Consider the following 14,359-nt stretch of genomic DNA (forward strand, 5'->3'; position numbering starts at 1 on the left):
GATTCAGGGGAGGTTCCCACGGACTGGAGATGTGCAAATGTATCCCCAATTCACAAAGGAGGTTCGAAGGGTGACACGAATAATTACAGACCAGTTAGTTTAACTTCTGTTCCGGGTAAAATAATGGAGTCACTGGTTTAAAGATGCATTGCAGGATCATCTAGACAAGACTGCAGCAATAATTCAGACACAGCATGGGTTTGTTAAGGGAAAGTCTTGTCTGACAAATTTGATTGGTTATTATGATGTGGTCACAAAGGAACTGGATGCAAAAAATAATTTTGATATCATATACTTGGATTTCAGGAAAGCTTTTGACACTGTTGCGCATGGAAGACTACTGTACAAATTGGAGCAGAATGGTATTAAGGGTAAGCTGCTACAATGGATAAAAGGATGGTTAAGTGGGAGAAGACAGAGGGTGGTAATCAATGGGTGCTGCTCTTCGTGGACTAATGTTATTAGTGGAGTCCCACAGGGTTCGGTGTTGGGTCCACTGTTGTTTTGTATATTTATCAATGATATTGATAAGGTATATCAGGCTTAATGTCGAAGTTTGCAGATGACACGAAGGTTGGCAGGGTTGTTAATGACAGTAATGGCAGTGTGCTACTGCAACAGGATCTAGATAATTTGGGCAGATGGGCTAAGAAGTGGCAACTGAAGTTTAACCTTGACAAATGCAAAGTACTGCATATGGGTAGAAGTAACCCCAGAGAAACGTACCAACTGTGTGGTACTACACTTAAGGTGGTAGAAAATGAAAAAGACCTGGGAGTAATTGTGCAGTCAGATATGAAGTTTTCTGAGCAATGTAGACAGGCTGCTAGGGCAGGTCATGGGGTTTTGTCAATGATATATAGGAATTTTGCTAGCAGGGAAAAGGAGGTGATTGTCCCTCTGTATAAGGCAATGGTCAGGCCACGCCTTGAGTACTGCGTACAGGTCTGGAGGCCTCATTTTAGGAAGGATGTAGATTTGCTTGAGCGTGTACAGAGAAGAGCAACACGATTGGTGAGGGGAATGAAGGGATCCTCTTACCAAGAGAGGCTAAGTTCTGCAAATTGCAGTGGCTGGAGACTAGGCACCTGCGCGGTGATCTGATTGAGGTCTATAAGGCCTTGAATGGGTTGAGCACGCTGAATTCTGATGGGATCCTCCCACTTGTTCAGAATACGAACCTACGGGGACATAAGTTCAAATTAAGAAAGGATAGATGTAGAATAGATGTGCGGAAATTTGCCTATAGCCAGCGGGTGGTTAATTGCTGGAACAAACTTCCATCTGTCGTTGTGGAAGTTGATAGGTTAAATAAATTTAAGGAGGAACTGGACAGGCAATTGGAGGGTATGGTGTGATTTTTTTTTTTTTTTTTTTTTTGGCTGATGCTGCATAAGCTCCTACACTTGCTTTCTTGCATCAGGTGTCACTACTACTACTACTACTACTACTACTACAACTGCTGGACTTCTCATAGAAGTTCTCTCAGGATCTACATATTTGCATAATTTCCTACCAGTGTAAAATTAGTATTAGTAAAGGCCAAAAGATATATAAAATTAGGCATTTTCTACATTATATAAAAAAAAAAAAAATAAATAAAAAAAAATACTTTGTCTATACAACTTGTAGCTCTCTTATCATATCATAGGAGGTGATTATTCCATTGTATAAGGCGATGGTCAGGCCACACCTAGAGTACTGTATACAGATCTGGAGGCCTCATTTCAAGAAGGATGTAGAGCTGCTGGAACGAGTACAGAGAAGGGCAACAAGATTAGTGAATGGAACAAAGGGGTGCTCTTACGAAGAAAGGCTTAAGTTTTGCAAATTACAGTGTCTGGAGACTAGGCACCAGCGAGGTGATCTGATAGAGGTGTATACAGCCTTGAATGGTTTAAGCATGCTCAATGCTGATGGGATTCTTCCTCTAGCTCAGAAAAATCACCTGAGAGGGCATGAATTCAAATTGAGGAAAGACAGATGTAGGATAGACGTGCGGAAATTTGCCTTTAGCCAGCGGGTGGTTGGTTGGTGGAACAGACTTCCATCCCTTGTGGTGGAGGTTGATAGCCTAAATAAGTTTAAGGCTCAGCTGGACAGGTATTTTGAACGAACAGAGGGGTGAAGTGGAAGTGGGTTTTTTTTTTTTTTTTTTTGGCTGATGCTGCATAAGCTTGCTTTCTTGCATCAAATGCCTCTACTAATGCTAATGCTAATATTCTACCCAATTTCTTCATAATGTTAGCTGCTGAACTGCAATGGTTTGCTTTATTTTTCAATTTATCAGCTCCAACTTTCAAAATGAGCAGATATTTCTTGAAAGAACAAAAATTAGTAGATATAGCTCATGATGATATTTCTCCTTTATTATCATTTGTTTCAGGGGCCCGTATGAAAGACCTAGACTTCCCAAACTGCAAACTTTTTCTCAAGTCCTGTGAAGAGGGCACTAGCCCCACAGTTGTTAATCACATTGCATATCTATCTTCCTTTCAATCTACTCAAACACAAAGAATTCTCAAATCAGCCTCTCAGTCTTTTCAATAAATCTCTTACCACTTTTTCAGCTGGTGTGAGATCATCAGATGTTTACCATATATCACATTATTATGAGAATGTTTTCTTACTTTCTGTTGTTATATACACATTCCAAGAGGATGCTGCCACTCTCTTTCTCTCTCTCATCCAGCTGCCATAGCAAATGCCCATATGCTTCAAATGCTATTTACTTTTCTTCTCACAAGTTTTCAAGGCTTAAATTCTACATTTAGTTTTGAAAAAAACATAAATGCCAATATATTTCCTCAAACTTTGACTGCCTTTCATTCTGCATTTATTTGTGAGAGTTACACTAAATCATTATTTCTTTTTTGTACTTTTACTCAGCTTCATATTATTATACACATTTTCCTTATTCAATAATGTGAAAGTGCAACACTTCATAACTGTTAAGTGAGCTGATCTATACATTCAGAACAATTAAAATATATCCTTTGAGAAGAGAATTAGCAAAATTATTTATGAAGTGATAAATGTAAAGAATTTGATAATCTGCATGATAATCTTCTTTAAATGCATATGCATCTAAATAAATTAAAATAAATTGAACATAAAGACACTTACCCAAGTCAACTGAAAATGATTTACTACAGGTAATGCCACCAGTTCCACATGGAACATTTTGAACAGTGATAAGGAAATTACTATTTTTATCCAGGTGACCCTTAGCTAATATATATTCACAATCACCATGAAATTCAAACAAGCGACCATCAAATGTCTTAAAATGTGATTCTCCCCAAGCTGTGCAAATTCCAGGACATTCATTTTCCTCACATTTCCAAGATCCTTTATGGCATGTGCTAAAATGAAAAGTAAATTTTAGTCAGCATGGGGTAAGTATTTATTGTGTGCACACTCACTCACTCACTCACTCACACACACACACACACACACACACACACACACACACACACACACACACACACACACACACACACACACACACACTAAAAATGCAAATAAAAAAAAATGATTTTGAGTACAGGAATGACAAAGTTAGCCTTAACTGGATAAATAGTAATAAGACCATGTAATCAATTTATAAAAAAGCAGCATCCAATATGCTAGTATCTTGGCTGTATCAGTGGAAAGAAGTGCTGAGACACAATATGCTACAATGATTACATACCACAAGGAAGACCTATTTAAGTAGCAATAAAGGATATATAAGGATAGCAAAAATCATATATTGGGGACCAGATATCCAAATGAGAGAGAGAGAAAGGGGGAGCACTATTTGATGGCTAACTTTACCTGCTCTGCTCTTAATGAGCACTATGGGTGTAAGCAGCAGAATTAACTCGATTCTCATAAGGGTGAAATATTCAATTGTACCTGCAATAATTGCATTTGTTTTTGCCTTTAGGCATTCAATATTTTTACATCTTATCTCAATGTAAACTATGACAAAAGGCCGTGCATACAACCCCATTATGAAGTTCATTATTTTACACAATGGCCACTAGCACAAGTGACTACTCTTCTTTTCTCTTCACCCTTGTTTTTGTTCCCTTTATCCTTCAATCCTCCTTATTTTTTCTTTCCAGTGTTGCTATAATAACGGATCATGTGATTTTATTTCTGCTTATCAGATACATCTACCACTCATGAGTTGACAAAGAGATAATATACAATTCTGAAAGTTTCTATTACATACGTACAAATCTGTGTATTTTATCAATTTTATTTTATCTTTATATTTAAAATTTCTATGCATTTCTATTCTTTAATTTGAATTTTTATGGATGCATTTATTTTATTTCAATTTTATTTCATTTTGGCTATTCAGATAAGTTTTATTTATTCTGTGTAGCCACTGTGAAAAGAATTTTCTTATGTACTATGATTCCTGACACTTGAGGCTATTTTTCTAACATGAAATTTCAAAATTAAATCAGATAATATGTTTCAAATACAGTTTGGTCTCATAATCAGAGAAACTGAATTCGGCAATGGAGAGATTGTGCAAGGCTCAAGGGAAATATTTTTCACAGCATGGCCTGTGCTTGTTAACAGGAGAGACTGCTTCTACAGGGATGAAAACTGCTAGCTTGGGGGAATACATGGACATATAGATTAACAGTAGCTGCTGGCAGAGGTGAAAGTGATTCTTGCACTGCTTCTATTGGAATGAGCAGCAGCAGCCAGGAAAACAAGGTGCACCAGATTTCAGAGATTTCAATGCTGGGAGTCATTGCAGAACAAGTAAATACATGGGCTGTGTTAAGGTAGCTAAGAATAGAAACAGGTGCATTTATACCTGCGTGAACACCAATGCTAAGAGTTTGGTAAATAAATTCGATGAATTTGAGGTGTTGGTCAACACCTCAAATTCATCGAATTTATTTACCATCATCGAATTTATTTACCATCAAATTTATAAAACATCAAAGGCAGATATTGTTAGGATATCAGAGATGCAGTGTCACACAGAAAAGGGAATGCATCTACACGTGTGAATGTATATGCAAAATTAGTATTTTGCATCTATATTCACACATGAGGACTTATTCAGGGAGGGGAATGCCAGAGGTGAATTAAACACTGGCAGTGAGCTAGATGATTTTGTAATAACTAAGAGCAAAGTGGAGGAGAAATTGTTGAAGATAAACATAAGAAAGGCACCTGGGGTGGGTGGGATCTATCCAGTTATATTAAAGGAGGCAGCAAACCCTTAGCCATAATTATGAGAGCTTCCTTGGACTCAGGGGAGATACCCATGGACTGGAGATGTGCAAATGTGACCCCAATTCACAAAGGAAGATCAAAGGGCAACCACAAGTAATTACAGACCTGTTAGTTTAACTTATGTCCCAGGAAAATTAATGGAAGCACTGGTTAAAGATGCACTCCAGGATCATCTAGACAAGACTTCAATTATAGTTCAGACATAGCATGGTTTTATTAAGGGAAAGTCTTGCCTGACCAATTTGATTGGATACTATGATGTGGTCACAAAGGAACTGGATGCAGGGAATAACTTTGATATCATATATTTGGATCTTAGAAAGGCTTTTGATACTGTTGCACACGGAAGACTTCTGCACAAATTAGAGCAGTGTGGTATTGGAGACAAATTGCTGCTATGGATAAAGGGATGGTTGAGTGGGAGAAAACAGAGAGTGGTAATCAATGGACACTGTTCTTTGTGGACTAATGTTATTAGTGGAGTCCCCCAGAGTTCAGTGTTGGGTCCATTGTTGCTTTCTGTATTTATTAATGATATTGATGATGGTATATCAGGCTTAATGACCAAGTCTGCAGACGATACGAAGGTTGGTTAATCACACTATTGACAGTAGGCTGCTACAACAGGATCTAGAAAAGTTGAACAGATGGGCTGAGAGGTGGCAACTATAGTTTAACATCGAAAAATGTAAAGAATTGCATATGGGAAGCAGTAACCCGGGAGTAATGTATCAACTGTGTGGTACTACACTGACAGTAGTAGAGAATGAGAAGGATCTGGGGGTAATTGTGCAGGCAGATATGAAGTTTTCTGAGCAGTGCAAACGGTCTGCAAGAGTAGCTGATGGTGTCTTGTCAATGATATACAGGAATTTTTCTAGCAGGGATAAGGAGATGATTATCCCCTTGTATAAGGCAATGGTCAGGCCACACCTTGAGTACTGTATACAGGTCTGGAGGCCTCATTTTAAGATGGATGTATGTAGAGCTGCTGGAACGAGTACAGAGAAGGGTAACAAGATTAGTGAATGGAACAAAGGGTTGCTCTTACAAAGAGAGAGAGGCTTAAGTTTTGCAAATTGTCTGCAGTGTCTGCAGGCTAGGCACCTGTGAGGTGATCTGATTGAGGTGTATAAAGCTTTGAATGGTTTGAGCATGCTCAATGCTGATGGGATTATTCCTCTTGCACAGAATAATTGCAAGGCATAAATTCAAACTGAGGAAAGACAGTTGTAGGATAGAGTGTGGAAGTTTGCCTTTAGCCAGCAGGTCATTGATTGCTGGAACAATCTTCCATCTGTTGTTGTAGAAGTTGACAGCTTATATAGATTCAAGGCAGAACTAGAAATAGATTTGGAGTGAGTGGATGGATGAAATGAGAAGGGTTTTTTTTCTTGGCTGATGCTATATAAGTTTGGTTTCTTGCAACATATGCTTATGCTAATGCTAAATTTATAGCTTCCTAAGAAGGGTGCAATCTCATATTGGAAGGTGTAGTGTGTATCTATAATACTAATTTTTTTATTATTGCACAATCAAAAAATCAACTTTTATTTTAACCTAATCTAGTTTTCCTTCTTTTCTTTTGATGGCATCTTAAAATGGATAGTAAAAGAACTAACAATATGGCATTTGTAACAATTTCAACTAATTAATGCACTCCCACCAGTTGTATACTTTTCCCAATATGCAGTAGTTTCAGAAGAACACTGTTGTGGGAATCCATGTTTTGGTGAGCCAGGGAACCTATAGGAAAAATAGGGTTCAGTTCCAATGCTGAAAAAAATACATTAAATTTTTGATAGATGGAAACAAAACTGTTTACATTTAAATAGATTTGTATTTACAATACAAATCTACTAAAATAGACTTGGTTGTAAACAGATTGAATATAACATATTCCCAGTACAGTTATGTTTATGCAACAAAGTTTCATTCAATAATGTGACCATAAAACATATTTGAAAACACGAAATTTAGTCATCTCAATAATGCGAAAATGAGTGAATAATTTTGAAATTCCCAACATTCACAGAAAATGTATAACATCACATTATCAATCATTGTTATCTATTTCACATTTATTATTTAAATGATCATCTTAAATGTTATTAAATCAAGTTGTATAATGGTACGTAGATAAAATTTAAATATTAAATAATTGAATCCTCTGATGAAGATTCAGTCATCTTCGGTTTCAAGATCGTTCATCTGGAACGTTGGTTTTGCATGTTTACAGATTACTCCATTAGAATTTTAATGTGTTTTCTTCAATATTTTTAAAAAAATTATAATAAAGTACATTTGATATTTAAAAAACTTGAAAACTTGTCAACCAGTACAAATTTTTGGATAAGTTGAATATGGCATTCCACACTGAAAGGCCAATCTTTAGTGCAGAAATGTATAAAAATAAACCACTTTTTTCATTGAAGTTTACATCATATAATAATATCATTTAAACTGAATCTTCATTTTAGGAAGCCAAAGAGTGGGAAACTTTACTGTACCTTTAAAACTACATAAAGAAATTAAGACATGAGATACAAATTTATTTGCAGAATGTAAAAGAGTGATTTTATAAATTTTATTTATTATAAATTTTGAAGGTACAGTAAAGTTTTCCCACTTCTGAGACAGCAGAAATTAGTAGCTTTTACAAGTTTTGTAAGATTATTCAGTAACCTTACAAGTAGAATATTTATTACTCACCAAATATTACAGTCTTTCTGAATTGTACCTCCTTCTTCAAACTTTTGAATTCCATGCCTACATCCACAACTAGAGGGACTAATACAATAGCCAGTATCTTTATCCAGAACATATCCTGCTTTACATCTAAGGAGGGAATTGCATCAATCAATTTTAAATTTTCAACACTGTCAATATATCTTAAGCAACACAATTCTAAGTATCAGATTCAGTACTGCAATTCTAAGAATTAAATTCAACACCATAAACATTTGATGTGATTCTTTATTTGTGCTGTAAATAAATAAATGTATAAATTTTCTGTTTGTACTCTGGACAACCACATGGTCAGAGGAGTTCACAAGCCAGAGGGATTACAAGAAACAGCACTGTACTTAGTAGTCACATGGGCCTGAAATTTCACTCATGCAGCAGCTCAGTTTGTAAATCTGTTAGACTGAGAGGGCATTAACCTGGCAGTCTTGTCAGGTTACATGACATTGACCTCAAAAATAACATTTCTGCATTAACGTTAATCAATGATCACAAATCTTAAATATTTTCTACCTCCCTAAATCTATGTAGTGCATTATATGTTTGAATAATGTATTTGAAAATTAATAAGACTTATTTTTAGGATAGCATATGTATTATTTTGCTATCAAATTGAATCAATAATTTTTTATGTTACTAAAATTTAAGAATACCTTTCAATGGACACATGACAGAGACATAATTTGAGTCTCCCCCCCCCCCCCCCGCCCATTTCTCTTTAGGAACGAGAGAATAAATTTTCTTTGGAATCTGCAACTTCTGCTCTGGAGGTGTTTTCTTTTTGTTGGACAGCATTATCAACATGCTAATACTTATGAAGAGTAAACCCACATACCAAAATGGTCACACCCTCCTCACAGCAATTTTCAAAACCATCATAATAAAAAACAGCAACTATTACTTGTAACACAAGTTGGTACATAAACAATAAACACAGATGATGGCATATCCCTGTGGAGTTTCGAGAGAGAGAGAGAGAGAGAGAGAGAGAGAGAGAGAGAGAGAGAGAGAGAGAGAGAGAGAGTGTGTGTGTGTGCGCGTGCGCGCGTGTGTGTGTGTGTGTGTGTGTGTGTGTGTGTGTGTGTGTGTGTGTGTGTGTGTGTGTGTGTGTGTGTGTGTGTGTGTGTGTGTGTGTGTGTGTGTTTAATTACCCACCATAAACATCAGAGGCTACTGTGTGCTCAATTTTATAGATGTAATATTTTTCATGACTCCCAAGTAAAATCTCCAACTTGTCAGAAGCATTCAAAATGAGAAAAAAATACTTATTTTATTCAACCAGACCTTCTAATAATTTGTTTAATCCTTCTCTAAATGTATTCAAACTACTTGCTTCCACAACGCTAGGGAAGTGGGATTTACTCAAAGAGGTAACTACAATCAGGGGTAAAGGGAAGGATTTTTGCTTTCGTAAAGGTGGCTACAGTGGTCGGAGACAGTATTTAAATTCTATACTGTGGGACCAACTGATGATTTTACCAACAGCAAATTCAAAATGAGAAGCATTCAAAGAATTTATCTTGGAAGCTACTAGGCTTTACATACCACCTAAGAAATACTGTTCAAGGTTTAGGCCTTCTGACTTTTGTATCCTTTGTGAAGGATACAAAAGTTAGAAGTAATAGAGCCGTTTGCAGTAGCAGAATGGTTATAAGATGCATTACTCATAGTCGGTTCCTAATCTCTTTTCAGTTCTTTAGCTCTTATAAACTCTGGGCATTGTGAATCTCAAACAAAGTGACTGGAGTTCTTCTTTCTAGATTTGCAATTTGCACATACTGGAGGTTCAGATTTCCTTCAGCATTCGCTAAACACGTAGCCACGATTGGGGCAGTGACCACAAGTGGGGGACTCCTGTTGGCACATTGTAGTCATATGGCCAAAGCCTAGGCAAGTGTAACATTTTGTCACCACCACAAAAGATCTAAATTTGTGGGCCGTAAACCCAATGTAGAGATGCTGTAACTTGAAAATTAATTTATATAGCTGAGTAGAAGCGCTAATGACCCAATGTACATTACTTTTAGCATAAGCATTTTAGCATTAGTAGAGGCATATGATGCAAGAAAGCAAGCTTATGCAGCATCAGCCAAACAAAAAAAAAAAAAAAAAACCGGAAAAATCACTTCCATTTCAACCTTCCATTCCTTCAAAATACCTGTCCAGCTGAGCTTTAAATTTATTTACGCTATCAACTTCCACAACAAGGGATGAAAGTCTGTTCCACCGACCAACTACCTGCTGGCAAAAGGCAAATTTCTGCACATCTATCCTACATCTGTCTTTCCTCAATCTGAATTTATGCCCTCTCAGGTGTTTATTCTGAGCAAGACGATGAATCCCATTGGCATTGAGCATGGTCAAACCATTGAGGCTTTATACACCTCTATCAGATCACCTCGCCAGTGCCTAGTCTCCAGACGCTGTAATTGGAAAAACTTACGCCTTTCTTCATAAGAGCAACCCTTTGTTCCATTCACTAATCTTGTTGCCCTTCTCTGTACTCGTTCCAGCAGCTCTACATCCTTCTTGAAATGAGGCCTCCAGACCTGTATACAGTACTCAAGGTGTGGCCTCACCATTGCCTTATACAAGGGAATAATCACCTCCTTATCCCGGTTAGTAAAATTCTTGTATATCATTGACAAGACACCATGAGCTACTCTTTCCGCCTGTCTGCACTGCTCAGAGAACTTCATATCTGCCTGCACAATTACCCCCAAATACTTTTCATTCTCTACCACTATCAGTGTAGTACCACACAGTTGATACGTTGCTCTGGGGTTGCTGTTTCCCATATGTAGTACTTTACATTTGTCAATGTTAAACTTCATTTGCCACCTCTCAGCCCATCTGCTCAACCTTTCCAGACCCTGTTGCAGTAGCATAGCGTCAGTAGTGTCCTTAACAACCATGTAACCTTTGAATCGTCTGCAAACTTGGACATTAAGCTTGATATACCATCATCAATATCATTTATAAATACAGAAAACAATAATGGACAAAACACTGAACCCTGAGGGATTCCACTAACAACATTAGTCCACGAAGAGTAGTGTCCATTGATTACCACTCTCTGTCTTCTAACCCACAACCATCCCTTTATCCATAGCAGCAATTTGCCTCCAATGCCACACTGCTCCAATTTGTGCAGCAGTCTTCCATGTGGAACAGTATCAAAATCCTTTCTAAGATCCAAATCTATAATATCAAAGTTATTCCCTGCTTCCAGTTCTTTTGTGACAGCATCATAATATCCAATCAAATTGGTCAGGCAAGAATTTCCTTTAACAAAACCATGTTTGAGCTATAACTGAAGTCTTGTCTAGATGATCCTGCAGTGCTTCTTTAATCAGTGTCTCCATTAAGTTTCCTGGAACAGAAGTTAAACTCACAGGTCTATAATTACTTGTGTCAGATTGTGATCCTCTTTTGTGAATTGGGGTCACATTTGCACATCTCCAATCTATGGGTACCTCCGCTGAGTCCAAGGAAGCTCTCATAATTATGGCTAAGGGTTTGTTTACTTCCTTTGCTGCCTCCTTTAATATAACTGGATAGATCCTATCCCCCCCAGGTGCCTTTCTTGTGTTTATCTTCAAAAATTTCTCCTCCACTTTACTCTCAGTTATTACAAGAATATCTAGCTTACTGCCAGAGTTGAATACACCTCTGGCATTCTCCTCTCTGAATAACTCCGTATGTGTGAATGTCGATGCAAAATATTCATTTAGTTTGTTAGCCACCTGAGCAGGATCATCAAAAGTTGAACCAACGATATCAAGTGGGACCAATCTCATTCATCCCCTTCCTTCTAGAGTTTAGATAAGGAAAGAACACTTTGCTGTTTTTCTTTGCATCCTTTGCCAAAGATTTCTCGTAATCTGCCTTTGCCTGCCTAACCTCCTTTGTAACTTGGTTACAGACTACCTTATATCTATCATAGTCTTCTGTGTCACATGTTAATTTATATTTCTCCCATGCATTTTTCTTCTCTGCCATATGTCTCATTAGTTCATCTGACATCCATTTAGGCCTAAACCTTGAACAATATTTCTTAGTTGGTATGTAAAGCCCAGTAGCTTACAAGATTAGTTCCTTGAATGCTTCCCATTTTGAGTTTGCTGTTGGTAACATCATCAGTTGGTCCTAATATATAGAATTTAAATACTGTCTCAGACCATCGTAGTCGCCTTTACGAAAGCAAAAACCCTTCCCTTTACCTCTGATGGTAGTTACCTCTTTGAGTAAATCCCACTTCAGCACATTGCGATCACTGCCACCTAGTGGTTCCTTTATCTGCAGATTCTTAATGCCCGAAGAATCACTACTGATAATCAGATCAAGAGTATTACTCTAGTTGCCTCCCAAACATGCTGATGTAGAAAACAATCATCCAATAAATCCACAAAAGCCTTGCTAGTGTGTGAGTGACCAACCCACAAATTCCAGTCAATATCTGGGAAATTAAAATCCTCCATTATAAGACTCTCAGATTTACTGGCCCACTCTATTTCCCTGTACAGTTTCTTATTATACTCATCAGAGTCATTAGACCTATAGCACACTTCTACTCTCAATTTTGATCTCCCAATGCTTATGTCACACCAATCTGACTCGACACTGCACTGTACAGTGATGTGAACTGGCTTCACTTCCTTGGATTTTATGTGTTTCTTAACTAATAGCATAACCCCTCCTCCCTTCCTATCCTGTCCATCCTTTCTGTACACATTGTACTCCCCAAATTGCAGTTCTGCATTCCTTATATCTGTGTGGCACCACGTCTCTGATATCCCAACAATATCTGCCTTTGTTGTTTTGAGCAATACCTCAAATTCATGAAATTTATTTACCAAACTCCTAGCATTGGTGTACACGCAAGTATACATGCATCTGTTCTTTTTCTTAGCTACCCTAACACAACCCATGTGTTTACTTGTACCGCAATGACACCCAGCAGTCTCTGAAATATCCTGCATCTTGTTTTCCAGGCTGCTGCTCATTCCAATAGAATCAGTGCAAGAATCACTTTCACCTCTGCCAGTGGCTACTATTAATCTATTAGTCGTTGTATATCCCCCCAAGCTAGCAGTTTTCCGACCCACCTAACACTGCCTTGATAGCATCAGCAAATATTCTTGCACCCTTTCTGTTTAAGTGTATCCCATCCCTGTAGAAGCAGTCTCTCCTTTTGGATATAAACATAGTGGTAAATCGAAAAGATGATTCTTTGGTAAGATCCTCAAGTGTAATATCGAAGTCTGGCAGAATTTTGAAGTAAAGATCTTCAAGAAACTCTTCTTTGGATAAGCCCTTCTCCATGTCAAAAATATGTATGACCAGGAAAGATTTTTTTAGGGGGTGATGAGGAGATCCCCACTTTAGGCTAGTAAGGATGCAATCTTTGCTGCATCAGCCTCAGAATCAGTTTCTATAACAACGCCCTTATTACAAGTAAGCCTCATAGTTTTTATTTTAATGTCATTCACATTTTCCTTCAATGCCTTGGTCACTTCTGATTTGACAGCTTGGCTTGTATCCAGATTAGAGTTTTGTTCTGCCTTTAGAATAATAATATTCTCTTGGGTAGCAGCTGAAGCTGGCTTAGTTGCAACAGTGGTCGCTGAGGAAGAGATGATCTTTAGTTCAGGTGCTGGGGAACTAGGCGAACCATGTATAACTTGAGCGTAAGTCAAGGTGGAGGAATCAGGGGATGTAGGAGGAGAGACATGTTTTTAATTTTCTTCCAGTTTAGTCAGAAGCTTTGCATTCTCTAAGAGAAGTTTATTTAAAGCATGTTCAAGGCCAGTCCAGTACCGAAGAACATTTTTAGACACTTGTTTAGTCACTTTGTTGGATTCTTTAAACAAATAATCCTCAATATCCTTACATAATAGTTCTACGGCTTGCTTATGTGGAAAATGAACAAATGGTATAGGCGGGACCTTTTTAGAAACTCTATTTTCAGAAGAAATGGTTGGGTCAGCACTCCATGAGGATGTAGTAGAATTGCCACATAGAAGTGTCATAAATGGAATCAGCACTTATGGAAGCATCAAGTTGAGGCAGTGTAGCAGAAGCACAATTATCAGGAATTGAGGTATGACCAGTGGAATCAAAAGAAGTCTCACACACAGATGGAGAATGTGTGAGCGAGGGACATTTGTTGCACTGAGAATTTAACGACTCAATTTCTGAAGATCCTAACTTCTTACGTAGACTGCAAGGTTGTGCATTGGGAGAAGCAGTAGTGTTGTCAGAAGAAACATCACTAGAAGTATCATTATTATCAGGGTCAGTTGCGAATGGCAAAATTAGCTGTTCTTGAGTTGGAGGGGAAAGCCATCTACCATCACTG

At 37.7% G+C, this 14,359-nt stretch overlaps 1 protein-coding gene across 2 annotated transcripts in view; it reads right to left on the reverse strand.

Moving 5' to 3' along the window:
• LOC150091211 (hemocytin-like) overlaps nucleotides 1-14,359 on the reverse strand; it is a 1,750,539-nt gene that overhangs the window by 1,234,402 nt on the left and 501,778 nt on the right. For both annotated transcript variants that reach the window (XM_090374755.1, XM_090374750.1), the window contains 2 exons: nucleotides 7,966-8,091; nucleotides 3,127-3,365 (listed from right to left, as the gene is read on the reverse strand). In XM_090374755.1, the coding sequence (XP_090230881.1) occupies nucleotides 3,127-3,365; nucleotides 7,966-8,091 (365 nt within the window). The remainder of the gene's footprint in view (nucleotides 1-3,126; nucleotides 3,366-7,965; nucleotides 8,092-14,359) is intronic.

The sequence above is a fragment of the Mastigoproctus giganteus genome, chromosome 1 (genome assembly GCF_048544385.1).
Source record: "Mastigoproctus giganteus isolate SK-2022 chromosome 1, ASM4854438v1, whole genome shotgun sequence".
NCBI classification, from domain to species: domain Eukaryota; kingdom Metazoa; phylum Arthropoda; class Arachnida; order Uropygi; family Thelyphonidae; genus Mastigoproctus; species Mastigoproctus giganteus.